Raw genomic sequence first — 17,224 nt, forward strand, 5'->3', positions numbered from 1 at the left:
GGAGTGCCACGTGCCCTGATGGGATTTATTTCTATGGGGCTTGTTGTGGAGGAAGTGAAGTTTCATTTACACTGGGGATCCTCAGAGACTTGCGAAAAATCACTCACAGGCTCCCTTGAAACTCAGGTTTCTGGACTTAGCCCCACAACTCTGTACCAGTTGGTTTGAGGGGGACTTAGGAATCTTCATTTTTAACTAGATGATCTGGTATAAGTGGTCAAGAGATTTGGGGAACCCCTCAAGCTCTGAGAACAAAGTAAACATGCAAATCTGTGCTACCTACAAGGTGATCTGTATTCTAGGAGCTGTATGATGTGAGGGGGAGATAGTCTTGGATGAGGGTCACCTTTCTTAGGATATCTGTGAAGATATTCTTTGACCTTCCTCTCAGTTTACCTCTGCAACTTATAATCATCCCAAGCCATTGACTAAGTCCTCACCATGTGCTCAACACTGAACTCTGGGTTTGGGAGAGCAGGAGAAAAGTATGAGCTTGAGAAGGCTAGGAAGTAAAAACTTAACAGATATCCTCCTAACAGAATCTAAAGTAAGATTCAGTAAATACAAATGGAAGAGAGGAAAGGAAAGAAAAAAAAAAAAAGAAGAAGGAAGAAAACATGGAAGAAGAGCATGCGTAGCTTTATCATAATATTGCCAGGGCACCAGAGGTCAGTGACTTCAAAGCACATGGTATTTTCCTATTTCAGAACCCATTCCTGGGGCCACAGGCCCTTTGCTTTTGGATTTTCCTCTTCTCCCTTAGGTCTATTTCTCTCCAGCCTTGGAGATATGCCTTAAATCCTACCCTCGCTTCTACCATCTGCCTCCCATAGACAAGGGCTCCAACTGGATCTCACTTTCCTCTGGACATCATCCCAAGGGCTAACACTCTTCCTTGGGTTCCCAGTTAGCCTTAAAGTCACTAAGCAAAATGAAGAACATCTGAGAGGGCTTGATCAAGGTGGCTTTCCCATTTTCTTTAGACGTACCAAGTGCTAGACACCACTCATTTCTATATCCCCGCCGTGCCGGCACTACATCGTGGGTGCTCAGTAGTGGTCAATGAATGAATGAGTGAATGGATGAATGAAAGAAGAATTTACTGCCCTACACAGCCCATTGAATTTGTTGTGAAGGCAGGGTAATGGGAAGGTCAAGAATGCTCATTCAGTCAGATCTAACCCCTTATTTTCCTCTAGTGACTTTGGGGACAAATTTTTTGCAGGGCTTCCCATTAAAAAGTGGAGTTATTTCTCCACCCCCATTCCCTTAAATCTGGGCTGGCCTTGTGAGCTGTTTTGACCAGTAGAATATGGCAAGAGTGACAATGTGAGTTCTAGAGCCAAGGCTTCATGAGGTTTTATAGCTTCTACCTTTCCCCTTTTGAACAGCTTCCCTGAGATCGCCACATAAGGAAATCACTCTAGCCTGCTGGAGGACACACAGAGGAGAGTCAAGGCCCCCAATCAACAGTCCATATCTACTTGCCAGACATATGAGTGGGACCATCTTGGACCTTTTAGCCTAGCTAACCTTTAGCTGAATGTGTGTGAACCCAGGAAAAACCAGCAGAAGACCCACCAACCAATACACAGAATCTTGAAAAATAATAAATTGTTGTTGTTTTAAGTTCCTAAGTCTTGGTTCAGTGCCTGGGGGGCTCAGTTGGTTAAGCAACTGCCTTCAGCTCAGGTCATGATCCCAGGGTCCTGGGATCGAGCCCCTCATTGTGCTCCCTGCTGAGTGAGAAGCCTGATTCTCCCTCTCCCACTCCCCCTGCTTGTATCCACTCTCTCACTGTCTCCTTGTCAAAAAGATAAATAAAATCCTTAAAAAACGAAAAAAATTTCTAAGTGTCGGTTGGTTGTTACACAGAAATAGGTAACTGAGGTACCATGAGAAACACTTCAGACACTGACTGGAAGCCCTGAGACCCCACCCACCCATACCAGCCCTCCTGGAAACTAGACCCTTTCTCTGCTACTCCCACCTACTGTCAGTCCTTCCTAACAAATCCGGACAGGTGTCCTGGCACTATACTTCCTAGGTTCTGACATCCAAATTGGACCATTTGGGGGAAATTCTACTTGAGTTTCTGGGGACTGAGCTCTACAGTGACCTAAATAATGAATATTCCCCCAACTTATTGTATTCATGCAGCAAATGTTGCTAAGTACCTGACATACTATAAACACTTTTGAATGCTCATGATATATAAACAAAGAAAACAGACCAAAACTTCTGCTCTGTGTGACTTGCATTCTAGTGGAACAAGAAGGAAAAAAGTAAAACAAAAACTAAATCATAGAGTATGCTAGAATATGATAGTATTATAGAGGATTTGGGAGTGCTGGGATTTGGAGACGGGTACATGTTGCTATTTTAAATGAAGTGATCAGAGTAGCCCTCATTGAGGAATTGAGACGTAAAGACAGAAGTCTAGTGCAAAGGCCCTGGGATCGCATCAAACCTGGAGTGTTTGTCTTTGGAGAGCAGTGAGGAACCTGGTGGGGCCAAACAGAGAGTGAATAGAGAAAGGAATACAGGAGAGTACAACAGAGATAACTGTATTATGCTCTCCAGAGAAACAGAACCAAATGGACAGATTAGATAAATAGAGAAATACAGAGATACAGAGATATAAATAGCTATATTTATTTATAGAGAGAGAAAAAGAAAGAGGGAAAGATTTATTACAGGATTTATTACAGGATTAAAGATTTATTACTCAACTCATACAATTATGGAAGCCAGGAAGTTCCATAGTCTGCCATCCACAAGTTGGAGAACCAGGAAAGCCAGTGGTATAACCCAGTCTGGAGTCCAAAGGCCCTACAGTCTGGAGCTCCAGTGTCCAAGGGCATGAGAAGATGGACATCCCGGCCCAAGAGAAGAAAGAGAATATTTTCACCTTTCTTCTGCCTCCTTATTCTATTGGGGCTCTCAATGGATTGATGAAGCCCACCACACTGGTGAAGGCCATCTTCTTTACTCATCCTACCAATTCAAATGCTAATCTCTTCCAGAAACACTCCCCACAGACACTCCCAGAAATAATGCTTTACCAGCTATCTGGGCTTTCCTTAGCTCAGTTGATTTGGCACATGAAATTATAATAACCCATTTTCCTCATAAACCCATGAGCATTTGTTGGAGTAGTGCTCCCTGGAAGAAGTCTAGAAAATACTTAGCTAGGAGACACGTGAGTCTCTAATCCTCTGAGTAGACAGGGTCACAGGACCATGACTTTTTTCTTTTCTTTTCTTTTCTTTTTTTTTTTTTTTTTTAGCTCAGGTCCTCTGGCTGTGGGCCCTCAGAAAGTGTCAGTGCGAGAAGCCTCTGCCAGAACTCCAGGCTTCCACCTTTCTTTGTCACTCTGTTTCTATGATCAGAACTTAGGGGGAGTCCCAAGTGGGATGGAGTGGATGAGTATGAGAGAGGCATTGGTGTCCCCGGGAGAAGGGATCAGTCATACATGTTTTGCTCCTTCCCATATATACACAGGGAGTAGAAGTGAGTATGCATTTACTATCTGCCTTCCCTCCTAGGCTCCAAGATCCTAGAGCACTAAGAAGGTGCCAGGAAACTCGTCAGAAGGGAGGAGCATTCGGAGCTCTATAACGTCTTCACGTGATTTGGATCTGCACTCACACATCATTTGAGAAGGAAGCATCTATTGGAAGGGAGGCAGAGATCTGGTGCACAGGGGCTCACACACAGGGGATACCAAGCACAGGAGGAATTAAATTGCATGGTTCGAAGCTTCAAAAAGGCAGTGAGGAAGGCTGATCTTTGTTGCCACCTGCAGCCCAAAGGCCTTACTGCAGGCGGCTGGCCTCAGAAGATGGACTCTGGGGACCAGATCTGGGATTGCTTGGAGTTTGTGCCTTTTAGGGACAGAGCTTGGAATTTGCTTTAAGGATACACAGACTTTGTTTTGGCAGAATCGCTAGTGAACCTTCTTAGTTACACAAATGTAAAATCCAACCGGCAATGTTGTCAAATAACTCAAATGCCAGTGCTTCTGAGATGTTCACTTCTCTGTCTACGCTCACTTTTGTTCATTTCTGTGGTGCTCATTGAAGAAGCGGTGGTACATGTTAGCAGAATGGTATCCGGGAAACCTTGGCTCCCGTTCGAGACTTCTTCCTCGCTTTTATTTCCCTCCCTAATCCAGGTTTAGACGTGCCTAGAACTGCCATATGTTGTGTAGCCTGGGGTTTGTGTCCAACGTTTTAAGCCATGGTTTGTAGGGGCTGTGATAAAACGCAGGAGTAGGATGAGATGAAAACTGGGGTCAAAAGGTAAGTGTGACTTGGGGCGCCTGGGTGGCTCAGTGGGTTAAGCCGCTGCCTTCGGCTCAGGTCATGATCTCAGGGTCCTGGGATCAAGTCCCGCATCGGGCTCTCTGCTCAGCAGGGAGCCTGCTTCCTCCTCTCTCTCTCTCTCTCTCTCTCTGCCTGCCTCTCTGCCTACTTGTGATCTCTCTCTCTGTCAAATAAATAAATAAATAATCTTTAAAATTAAAAAAAAAAAAGGTAAGTGTGACTAGATGCTGAATCCTGGTTGGAATGGCACATGGGTTACAGGAAACCCTGAACACATTATTCTCTTGTCTAAGACTGCTCCAAGCCTTCTTGGAATAAAGACAGGTCCTTTATCAATGGCTGCCTAGCTGTCTGGCCCCTCTTGTAGATACACAGAGCACACACACAGACATTCATGCATACATACAATGCACATAGGTACACATGCGGACACCAGCCCATGCACACACACAGGCACACCATACATTTTGTGCACACGTACGTGCTTGCAGGCACACACATACACATGGACACTAACACGCACACACACACACACAGCCACACTCAGGACTTCCTGCAGCCATGTGGCTGCCTCTTCTGCCTGAAATGTCTTGACCTGCTCCCAGAGTTCCCCGTGTCCCTCACTTGGCTGGCCCCCATGCACGCCTCACTGCCTCTAAACCCCCTTGAGTTGGGACCTGACCCCCTTGGATGGGACCGCTTGCCCTCCCCGCCAGCCCGGCTCCCTGATGCTGCCTGAATAAGAGGTTATGACACTGTCTCCCAATCACTTGTTTACTGATCTCTGGCTCCCAACTACCAGTTGTACATAGTGAATGAGACCTAAAGAGTGCCTCTCCCAGAAATTTACACAGTCACAGTTCTGATTGGCTGGTTTCGGAATGAAACCTTTGGTGCGGTCGCCAGGGAGGAGGAGGAATTTAAAAAACAAGTCTTGGGAGGTGGAGGAAGAACATTCCTGGCAGCTCTGAGCTGTGTATGTTAGAAGTTACTTTCATTTCCCTCTCTTAAATCCCAGCATCAGAACTTCCCACCATTATTTGGAACAGAAGCCTGCAGAATTTCAGTCCAAGCCTCCCTGAGTGCTGTTTGAAGTGTCTTCCAGTCATTCTGCAGACAGCAGTCAATATGGGTCAGCTGTTATTCCTGACGCCCAGTTTCCCCACACTACACTATCTGTACCTTTAAAGGGTAGGTACTGTGTCTCCTAAATCTCCCGTGTCCTCTTCATCTCACAAGCACTAACATAGGACTGGCACATATTAGATGTTCAAAAAGGATTTTTTTTTTTTTCTCTTGTGAACCGTGCTCATGACCACCCAGACGGACCCAGTCTTCCTCCCAGCCACAGGCCCTGCACCAACTTGGATCAAGTTGAATTCCCATGAGTGATGGAGATGAGCAGGCAAGAGGAGGCAACAGGGCTAAGTAAACCTTGGAACCAAAGCACCAAAGCCGATCCCAGGGCATTACCAAACAGAGGGCAGGTGGGATGAGAGGGGGAGTGAAGAGGAAAATGGGTGAGGTCCTCGCAGCAGCTGGGTTGGTCCAATGTTGACCTCAGAGGCCCAGGCTTAAAATCCAGGTCCTGCTTGAAATACTTAGATGACTCCTCCAGGTCTCCTGGATAAAGGTAACCTCCCTCGCAGGGCATTCCTAGTCAGGCCCCACCTAACTTCCCATCTCCATTTTCAACAACTCCTCAACCACAAGCCCTGAGTCCCAGCACGTGATGCCTCCTCACATCCCCAAGGTGCTAGGAGCTCTTCTCCATCATGCCCTCCCAAGTCATTCCCTCTGCCTAGAAACGTCCAGGCCCACACTCTCTGCCTGGGAAACTACTCTTTCCTTGAGGCCCAGACTAAGTGCCCTTTCGCTTTTGAAGCTCTGTCCAGCCCTCTCTGCCAGCTCTGCCTCTGTCCCACAATGGGGACCATCCACCTTGCTACCATGGCTCTCCTTACACTGCATAATCCTGAATGATCGGCAAGACCCGAGTGATCATCCGCTAATCCATTTGAGACTCTACCTCTTCAGCACCTTTGGTGTTCCAGCAGCTACTCTGGGTACTGGTGACCTGAAACTGAACAGAACATGCCCTCCAAAAGCACAGAGTCGCTTCAACACATAAACACACAGGTATGACCCGAAAGCCAGGTGACAAAGGAATCAGGGCATATGCAGGCCATGGGGAGGCAGGATAAGTACCTACACTTACTAAAGGAGTCAGGCCAGCATGTGTCTCCTCTGCTAAAACCCTTCCCGTAGCTTCTCTTCACACATAAAGATAAACTGAAGCCCTCACTTTGCCTTTAAGGCCCCCATGGCCCAGCCCCTGCTGGTCTTGCTCACCTCCTAACCCCCTCCCTTATTCTCCAGGCTCCAATACCCCTGGCCTCCCACTGCTGTTTGGACACACCAAGCCCCTTCGGTCTCAGAGCCTGCAGGCTTGCTATTCCTCTGCCTCGTCACTCCCAGACCCGCTCACTCCTGTCCTTCAGCCTCAGCTCAGACGTCAGCTCCCCATAAAGAGTCACCTCCCCTGACCACCTTCTCCCAAGTCATTCCATACCTACTCCGCCCACGCTCTATCATGTAAACTGCTCTTGTTTTCTTCTTTGATTGGTTGCCTGTTTAGTGTTTCTCCCGCTCAACGATCACCTCCACGGAAGCTTGTTCTTATTTGCCAGCCTGTCCCCAACTCCCAGAATAAGCTGGGGGGAGGGGGTTTGGGAGAAGGGGGTGGGATTATGGACATTGGGGAGGGTATGTGCTTTGGTGAGTGCTGTGAAGTGTGTAAACCTGGTGATTCACAGACCTGTACCCCTGGGGATAAAAATATATGTTTATAAAAAATAAAAAATTAATTAAAAAAAATGTGTGGAATGATATTGCGGTCAGATGGGCCAGGATGACCTTGAGTTCCATCATGTACAGCTCATGCGACCTTCCCAAGTTATTTCACCCCTTCTAGTTCAGTGTCCTCATCTGTCAAATGGGTACAAATGCTTCCCTTGCAGGCTGGTTCTGAGGGTGAAGACAATCTGTCCTTGAACGGCCTGGCCCCTGGTGCATGTTGAATGGACGCAGAGTAGTCCCACAAAGGAGGAAGTGGGCTGGCAGCCCACTGCTCTGAGCACTGACATCATGGGCTCTCTGCCCTAGCCTGCTCCTGACCCCAGATTGTCTGTGAAATGGAGAGGGATCCAGGCTCCCAGGACGAGTGTCAGTCTTATTCACAAACTCTCAGCCGAGTTCCAGCCCTGTATCACTGGCTGGGACAAGTCACCTGACCTGAGCCCATCAGTTTCACCACAGCCTTAAACTCAACACACCCAGGACAAACTCGCCATCTCTCCCTCACTGCTCCTCACACGTCCACTAGCAGACAACCAGTGGCATGGGTCAGTCGGCTGAATGACATATTCACTGTGAAATATCTGATTGGCAAATCACAAGATTTGAACTAAAACTACAATTGTGAGCAGCCCGAGATGTTTTCCATGCATGGATGGGTGGGGGAGAGCTGGGTTCTTCCTGCAGCTTCTGGCTATTTCTAGAAGCTCTGGAGCAGATGGGCTACAGGAGAAGCTGTGGGCAGCCTTCCAAGTACACACCGAGTGACCCATGCACCTTTCATTAAACACTGTTCACAGGAGCCTACTAAGGCCTCATACTAATTTCCTACTGCTGTCGTAACAAATTACCACAAATTTGGTGGCTTAAAGCAACACACATTTATTATTTTACAGTTCTGGAGGTCCGATGTCTGAAATGGGTTTCACTGGACTAAAATTCAATTGTTTCTCCTAGAAGCTCTAGGGAAGAATCCTTTCCCTTGCCTTTTCCAGCTTCTGGAAACCACCAGCATTCACTGGCTGGTAGCCCCCATTCACTACATTTGAAATTAGCAGCATAGCATTTTCTAGTCTCTGGCTCTCATCCTCCTGTCTCACTCTCGTGAGGTCCCTTGTGGTTACACTGGGCCCACTGGGATAATCCAGGATGGTCTCCCCATCTCAAGACCCTTACCTTAATCACGTTTGCCAAGTCCTTTTGCCTTGTGAGGTAAAGCATTCACAGATTCTGAGGGTTAGGATGTGGACATCTTTGGGGGTGTTATTCTGCCTACCACACAGATCCTGAGCAGGAGGAGGTTGCTTTGGGGGATCAGCCTGGAACTCAGCCTCCTGCCTCCCTACCGACTCTGTTCAAAGTAGAACTCAGTGCGGGCCAGTGGCTCACTCTCCTTGACAAGTTGTACTGGCTGCTGGGGCTCAGCTGGGCCACAGAGAAACCAGCCAGGCCAGGCAGCGGCCTCAAGCCTGAAGGCTGAGCCCAAGCTTCTCTGGAAGAAGGTGAAGCGTGTGGCCTCTTCACCACCCTTGTACAGGTCCTCGATGTTCACATCCTGTGGGGGCAAGGGGGCTACTGCAGGATGAGGCCACTGGTTGAGATATCAGTCCTAGAAGCCCGCTGGGGGGGGGGGGCGGCAATGAGGGACTTTAAAGGGAGGATCTGTACCCAGGGCAGTGCCTCCAGCAGGTTCTGGAGGGCAGGGGTCTTGGCATTAGGTGCAGAGGGAAGGGGAGGCAGGTGTGGATCTGGCTGGGAGTCCACAAATGGGTGCTGAGAGGCCAGAGCACCCTGGAAGCCCAGCCATGTCCACAGGGCCCCCCAGAACACAGCGTGGTTTCTCACCTCCAGCTGCAGGGTAGGCCCCTCTCCTGTCTCCACACAGGCTAGGCAGCGACGGCCTCCCTGGATCCCCAGGAAGATGGGGACTTTGGTGCGGTCCAGGCCTCTGTTGGGAAGTATGCAGATCTTCTCTGGGAGGAAAGAGAGAGAAGAGAGCCAGGAGATAAAGGACCAAGATGGCAAGCTCTCAGTGAGCTAAGCCCGGGCAGACAAGAGCTACGCCAGGGATACCTGGCCTGGCCCCTGCATGGAGGCTGCTGGGCAGACTGGGACCCTTGCAATGGTCATGACACCCTCAGAAGGAGAGGTCCTCAGCTGCTCCCTGCCTCTTCTTACTGTCCCCAGAGGCAGGAGGGAAGGGGAAAGCTGACAGCAGGTGGTGCATGGGTGTGTCTGAGGGGAGGGGGACCCCACATGCTCACCTGCACAGCAATTGTCCGCACTGGGATCTCCCACCAGGAGCTGGTCGCCTCTTAAGTATAGAGCCTTCTGATCCGCATCCTTAATTCTGTAACAAGACAGTGGCGCTGATGGCCTGCTCCCTCAGGCACCGCCAAGCCCCAAAGTCTTCCCCACCTCCATGCTCTGGCATACCACACAGAGCACTCAGGTGTTCATCTCCTACAAGTGAGAAGTAGGTGCATGACCCCACCCAAGAGCGAGTGAAACCAGGTCAGCCTTAAGGCAAGGGAAGGTCTTCTGGAACTTGTGATTCTCAGAGGCTCCATTTACCAGCGCTGGCTTTGGTCAGGGCCCCTGGGGCAGTGAGGAAATCTAGTACCTTCTCACTGATGGGCAGAGTTTTTCTGATTATGCTACTCCCTTTACGTGCCCTTCCTGAGAAATTTCCTAGTGAGGCTCAGACGTCTCTAGGATAGAGTGAGCCTTATCCCAGTTTTTCTGGGCCTCACCCAGTTTCACAAAATGTTTCATTTTCTTCAGCAAAGAGGATTACTTGAATGTATAATAAAGTGTGGTTTGTGGGGCACCTGGGCGCCTCCGTCGGCAAAGCGTCCAACGCATGATTTCGGCTCTGGTCTTGATCTCAGAGTCATGAGATCAAGCCCCACATCAGGCTCTGTGCTCAGCACGGAGTCTGCCTGAGCTCCTCTCTCCCTCTCCTTTTGCCCCTTCCTTTTGCGCTTACGTGCTCTAAAATAAATAAATAAATAAGTAAAACATAAATAAATGAATAAAATCTTGAAAAAAATATTCAAATATTTTAAATATTTTAAAGGCTTTTCAAATATTTTAAAGGCTTTTCTATAGAACAAAATCCACAAATCAGGAAAAAAGTATATCCTATGTGACAGCAGGGGTGCCAACGTGCCCCCACCCCATTCCATGTGAGGTGTGTTCTGGGGCGGCCCTGCATTATCGGTGCCAAGTTTAGGAGGTGGGTGAAGAGCCGGAGCAGGGCGTGATTACAGTCATTTGGGGTTGGCGGTGGTTCCAACGATCAGCCTGGGAGGGTAAATACGTGCTGGGAGCAGGGAGGAAACCATGGAGAGTGTGTGCAACATCAAAGTCACGCAGGTTATTAGCTCAGTGGCTTGGCTGGTTTCAAAATGTCTGTCAGCTGCTCTCAGGACCTGGGGAGCCCTCCCGATCTCCCAAGGGCAGAAACTTGGGGCCAATGCCATCGCCTCCAGGAGATTTTTCTCTCCCAATAACAGCTAATTATACTACCCTTAGCTAAGGACTGTATGTATGTGAACCCTAGGTTCCCTGGTATAATAAAAAGAAAGATCTGGAAAGACCTTGGGCTTGCTAGCCAGCCTTCCCTCTCCAACCTGGACAACCAGGGCTTGGGGGAAATTCATCTGCGGGCAACATTCTCTTTGGAGACCAGAACCCAAGTGAGATACCCCAAAAGGCTGACGTCTGTCTTGTTATGTGGGTGCTCCGTGCACACATGTTTTGTCCTCTCAGGCACGTTGTAATTTCTAGAGGCCCTGACTGGCCCTCTTGTGTCTAGGACAGGGCAGGCCCATGGAGGAGCTGAGGAAATGCGGCCTAGAAGTCAGTCCTGTTTTATTCGCCTTATGTCTCATCTCGTTCCTCAAAGGGCTGGAGGCAGTTTATAGTGAAAAATCACAGGCAATAAAGTGTAACCTGTAAGGAAAGTCTCAAATGTCAAATGAGGTAAAAGGGAATTGGGAGTGCAGATAGGGAGGAAAGGCCACAGAGGCCAACCTATAAAGATGCCATCACTGAGATTCAAAATTGGCTCTGAGCCCTTAGGGAAAGGACAGAGCAGCACAGAGGGTGAGTCTTGCCTCTGTGTGACATGCGGTAATTTATTTAACCCCTTTGAGCTTCAGTTTCCAAATATGAATGGACTCAGTCATGCCCTCCTTGTAGGTTACTCAGGAGGGAGGCAAGGTAGCAGAAAGGCTGGCATCCATGGTCAGGGAAGAGAGCTATTGTTATGATGGTGATGATTAAGCTTAATTATGGGACACTTGAGATTTCTCGATGAGAAGGAGCTGCCTCTCTCCCCTCAGCCTTCTTTCTGTCTTCCCACATCATCCCCAGACCCCTGGTTCAGAAAGTGAGAACTCCAGGAAGACTTACATGTAGTATCTTGCCATGGGGAGGGAGCACATTCCTGTGGTTGTGGGCGACTTGTCCTTGCTGAGGGGGAAGGAGAGAAGGGCTATCAGAGAAGGGTGGGGAGAGCTGGGGGGCAGACCTCCTGGGGAACCCCCAAACCACCAAATCACAGGGTAGAAAAATCTCTCTAGACTGCTTATCTATAACTGGCTTGCCAGAATCTTCCATGGTCTCCCCAGCCCAGCAAGCTCCAGGCAGCTCTACTTCACTCTCCTTTGGGGCCATCATAGTGCTAGCTTGGGAAAACTAGAGAACAGGTTCTCCAAAGAGTTTAGACAGGAGTACTTTCAGGGGCTGAGACTGAGGTTGGCTGTGCGCCAGTCTCCCAGTATGAGGATGAGCTGAGCTCAAACCCTGTCCCACTGCCCAGCCAGGCCCTAGAGTCACATGAAGGTTCTGATTCACCAGGGCTTGAAGTGACTCCACGACCAGCTAGGTTGGGGAACTAGTACACCATCTCGGTTTTTCTCACTCTCCAGGAAACATATAAATCACCTGCCAGTTCTGGTTCCCAAGGTCTGGGCTGGAACCTGAGACTGCATTTCAAACATGCAACCAAGTGATATGAACACCGCTGGTCCCTGGCCACACTTTGAGTAGCAAAGTACTATATAGATGATCCTCAGCCCAGCCAGGTCACCAGCTGTGTGGCCTCAGTGCAAGCACACTTTGTCGTGCTCTCTCTCAGCCAAACTACTGGTGCTCCTTTGGTTATAGCTGCAAAAATAATGGGCAGGCTAGCAACTATGCCAAGTTCTGGTATGGACAGATACAGTGCCAAGGGCCCTTAGTGGGGAGGATGATTCTTACTCCTGGTCAGTGTGAACATAAGGAGTGGGCAGGAATTTAGGGCAGGTCCAATCCAGCTAAATCTCCAGGGGCCCCAGAAGCCTCCTGTCCTGGCCCAACCCCAAATCCCTGTATTTCTCCCAAAGACTGTCATATCAGGCACCCCCTTCCTGGGTTCTGGCTAGACTGCGATGAAGTGAATTGGAGTGAGAAGCCAGCTTCTAGTCCATCAGAGAGCCTGAGGTCCCAGGGCTGAGAATCTGTCATGGTCCCGGCCAGTGCACCACACCCTCCTTCCCCTAAGCTTTCCCTTCCCTAGTGCCCCCAAGTGAACTTTCCCTGGACTCTGGCCTATTGTCCTCCCTGGATACCATCTCTGGCTGTCTCAGACTTCATCAGTCCACCTGTCCTGAGTCAAAGACCACCACCCAAGCAGTACTGGGCTTTCTCCATCACACCCCCACCTTGTTCTTCTACACATTTTCTATGTGGACAGTGCTCTCTCCAAGGCCAATATTAAATTCTCTGGAACTAAATCTAAAGACTGTTTTGATTCTTCTTGTATTTGGCTTCTGCCTCCTCAGAGATCTTGACATTGACTGACTCCTTCACACTTCCATTTTCCCCTTCTCAGGTCCCTGTAGATTCTCCCTTCCATTTGGCAGTGTCCCTAAGGCTGGAAGTCACAAGTCTAAGTTCTAAGCACTTCTCAGTCATACCCCCATGGAGTTGCCATTTATCCACTGCCACAGCTGCAGTGATCACCTTGTTCTAAAGCCTCCCAAGCCCCGACTGAACATGCTTCTTTGTCTCCAACAGTCCATAGGACACCTCCCTTTGGACTTCTTGCCATCCCACCCAACCAAATAGATCAGAAGTCAAATCAGTCTTCTCCTCCTCCCAGCCTATTCATCCTCCCCTTCTCCTTACTCTATGTCTGATTAACCAGCAAGTTCGATAAATTAGTCTTTAAAATATAATTTTGTCTTCTTTTTTTAAGATTTATTTATTTTTGAGAAAGAGAGAGAGAGAGCACGAGCATGAGTGAGAGGGGCAGAGGAAGAGAAACAGAGAATCTCAAGCAGACTCATGCTGAGCATGGAGCCTGAGGCAGGGTTCAATCCCACCACCATGAAATCAGGACCTGAGCTGAAATCAAGAATTGCATGTTTAACCAACTGCACCACCCACATGTCCCTGAAATGTAACTTTGTCTTCTTAATAGCCATTGTACCTGTGCCTGTATTCCTGGCTTTTCTACCTTCAATCCAGCCTGACCTCTGGGAGGCACTGGACCTGTGTTCTAGGTATTGCTTTCACAACATTCCCACCCAGCTCCATAGTCTACAGTGACTGCCCATTTCATCATCATCTGGCCCTGACACACTTGTATGAGTATATCTCGTGGACACCAAACCACCCCTCCAGGCACATGCCTTCTTTCTTATCTTCCCAGTGGGCATGCTTAGAGTTGTCTTTGATTTCCCTCCCTCAAAAGCCATCCCCTGTCCTTGCCAACAATTCAGGTCTTTTGGCATTAGAGCCACTGGATATGGTATCATTTATCAACAGGTTGAGTCTCTAGCTCTGCCAAATTAATTATCAGGTCAGAGTAAGCTCAGACATACAAGGTCATGTCACCTCAACTTCAATTCTCAAAATCAGCCTCTATAAGATCATGGAATTAAAATCTGTGGTTACTAAGATTCTTTCCAGATCAAATGATCTATGATTCCATAACTCAGAGTTTAATGTATCTTTCCTGTATCCTTGCAACTCCTACTCTGAACTCCTATTAAATTTCTCTGTATGGTGTATTGTTCTATATATAAGCATTTGTTTCCCTTATAAAAGTTAACAATATCTTGATCCATGAAGTGTGGCGTGGAGCTCCAACCAACCTGACACAAATATCTGCCTACAAGTGGGCCATAGAAATGCACACAGAAGAATTCAAAGGCAAGATTGGGTTCTAGACCTAGCTCTGCTACCAACTGGCCCTGCTGCCTTTGAAAGTCCTCTTTAGTCCCTGGACCTCCAAATAGTCATCACTAGGATGAGATGCTGAGTAAGATCAGTATTTTTCAAAACTAAGTTTCACAATGAAAATTTACATAGAAACCTAATGAAAGGAAAATGGATAAAAGGGACTTGTTTTTGCTGAATCAAAGAATGAGGGTGACACCAGACCCATGCTAACACTGTCATTGACCCTAAAGCTGGCACCAGGGTATACATAATGAATGCCAAGCCTCATCACACACTATTGAATACCATTGGCCTGGCTGATTTCTTCTGAAATTACTTTCTAAAATCTATGGCTCTAAATGTTCAAAAGTCCTGACTTGGCTTAATCTATGCCTTCTCTCGCATTCTTTCTATGTGCTCCCAGACTTATTTAGCATCCCACAGTGTTCTGTGGAGGTGATACCTTGTTATCTAGAAAGCTTGCCAGGAGGAGTTAAGAGAGGGGGTGAACCAGAGATATTGATAGAAAGGAGAAGGAAAACGAGAAGGAGAGATTGAATACTGCCTATCAACCACTGACCTGAAATCCTGGGTCCCTGGGACGTCCGAGTGATTTCTCCAGGGCATCTGCCCTGAGTTTATACTGTCTGGTCAGGGTGGGTCAGGCCTGCAGCAATCGTTATAATTAGCTTCAGGATGGGAAAGAAGAGCCTAGGGATTTCACAATGTCTTTAGCACAGTATGGATAATAAGGAGGTGGGAGCATTAATGAGTGTTTGTTGAAGGGGGAGAGAGTCACCCATAAAGCCCTGGCAAAAGCCAGTCACTGGGCCCCTGCTCATAGCTACTGTCATTGACACTGTTATTGGTGGCTTCAATAGCCAGATAAACAGGCTTGGGGTCAGATGGCTTCATATCACCTTCCCGTTGGTGCTCCCATGAGGCTACATCCTAGGCTTAGAGAGGTAGAAGTGGCAAGAGGGGGATGTGTATAAGGGGCCCAAGGACAGAGCAACTTCTGGTGTTTTAAGCCAGGCTGTGGCCAGCGAGACAACAAAAGAGAGGGGACTGATGGCACTGAGAATATGGCCTTGTTTGAAAAAAGGGTAGAGAATTCTCTGCTTTTCAACAAGTCCTATTAGCTGTTACCAGGTTGATGAGATAGAACATTTAAGGAAACCCACCTACAGAAGACATTGACCTTAGATCCATCCTGGGACTGAGCAGCCATCATCTGCCCTGGAGGAGTAAGACACATGATACAGTGTGAGCAGGGCAGGAGTAAAGAGAATACTCAAGCCCCTAATCAACATCTCTTACCTCAGTGCATCCATCCACTCACCTGTCTGTCCAACCATCCGTCCATCTGTCCATCCGTCTACTCATAAGGGGTGGAGAAGCTTGACACTGTGCCCTCTAGAGACTCTCTGCCTTACTGTACTTTTTACTCTTAGTTCCACAAAGGGCCTGGTAAGAAAGTAGGAGAGGTTGATCCACATTACAGAGGTTGCAAGAGTGAAAGGTAAGAAAAGATAGGCAGGGAAGGGGACCCAATTTCTGTTTCCTAAGGCCAACAATCATTCTTCACCCCCTCCCAATCTCTTATCTCTCTATGGAAAGGACCAACGCATGGGGTATTTTGTCAGACAGTCAATGAGCATTTACTGAGCATTTTCACTGCTGGGTGACAAAGATGTGCATTGCATGGTCCCTGTTGTTAGGAAGCTTTACAGTCCAGCTGGGGAGCTAAGTCATAAATACTTAAGAAGATAATTAAGAAGACCAGACTCCCTAATCTGCAGGACAATGGCACATTGGAAACAATAAAGGCAGAGAATCTCCTTGGGTAAAAAAAATTCCTAGAATTGAAAGGGCCTTAGACATGGCATATAGACTCCCTCCAAAGGGAGAAATCTGTGCTATGGCACCCCTGAGACATAGTTAATCAGGCTCTCCTTCAATACCTCCACAGTATCTTGAAGAAACCCTAACAGTGCGTATGGTCCTTGAGATTAAAATTTTGGGGTCACACATAACTTCTACTCTTCAGTCCTGCTTGTGCCTCCTGGAATTACACAGAACAAGTATGTTTTTCTACTAGGAAGAGATTTGACTGTTTGAATGGGGATTTCTGTGTATTGCTTCTCCAGGGTAAAGACTTTCAGCTTCCTAGCATCTGTCCTAATGACTTGGTCATGGGACATTCTCTACTATTCAGGACACACTCTGAGTCCTCAATGCCTATTCTTGGCACAAATGCAGTGTGATGTGGACACTACACCTCTGTAAATACAGGTTAAGCTGGGGGCTTATATTGAAATTGAAGAAATCTAAAACCACCATATCTTTGTCATGTGGTTCCCAAGCTCATACATTCCTAAAGGTAGCATATTACATTCCTTCTTTTTTTACTGACTCATGTCAGGTCATCCCTGCTAACACCATTTGTAACTCTATCATCCTACAAATGATGAATCAATCACTTTAGGCAGGAGAAAACTTCCAGACAGAGGTGATATTTCAGCTTCTCCTTGAAGGGTGGGCCCACTTAGATGGGTAGAGAAGAGAGAAAGAATAGTCCAGGGTGGAGGAATAGTTTCCACATTCTGTATTCAGCAGTTTCCATGTATTTGTCAAATGTTATTTGAAGTGCTTGGAAAAAATCAATACAGCCTTGACATTAAGATCATTTCAGGGGTCATACACTGCAAGCCAATTATTACAATGAGGGGAAGTTGGCATAGCAATGTATCACAGTCAGAGCAGATGACCAGAGATCTCAATTCAGCAAAGGCTTCTTGGAGGAGGTGATGATGAGACTATGG

General features: G+C 47.7%; 1 protein-coding gene across 2 annotated transcripts; it reads right to left on the bottom strand.

Moving 5' to 3' along the window:
- Nucleotides 1–8,040: 8,040 nt before the first annotated feature.
- Nucleotides 8,041–15,865, bottom strand: IL1F10 (interleukin 1 family member 10). Of its 2 annotated transcripts, XM_032352734.1 has the most exons (8): nucleotides 15,742–15,865; nucleotides 15,584–15,638; nucleotides 14,980–15,066; nucleotides 12,105–12,359; nucleotides 11,604–11,624; nucleotides 9,449–9,534; nucleotides 9,030–9,157; nucleotides 8,041–8,739 (listed from the first exon to the last, which is right to left on the bottom strand). In XM_032352734.1, the coding sequence occupies exons 5-8, from the start codon at nucleotides 11,618–11,620 to the stop codon at nucleotides 8,527–8,529; spliced, it is 444 nt and encodes a 147-aa protein (XP_032208625.1). In that variant the 5' UTR covers nucleotides 11,621–11,624; nucleotides 12,105–12,359; nucleotides 14,980–15,066; nucleotides 15,584–15,638; nucleotides 15,742–15,865; the 3' UTR covers nucleotides 8,041–8,526. The 2 variants fall into 2 exon arrangements, with proteins under 2 accessions (XP_032208625.1, XP_032208624.1); XM_032352733.1 differs by lacking the exon at nucleotides 12,105–12,359 and having other exon boundaries at nucleotides 11,604–11,663.
- Nucleotides 15,866–17,224: the final 1,359 nt, after the last annotated feature.

Source organism: Mustela erminea, chromosome 7, assembly GCF_009829155.1.
Source record: "Mustela erminea isolate mMusErm1 chromosome 7, mMusErm1.Pri, whole genome shotgun sequence".
NCBI lineage: Eukaryota > Metazoa > Chordata > Mammalia > Carnivora > Mustelidae > Mustela > Mustela erminea.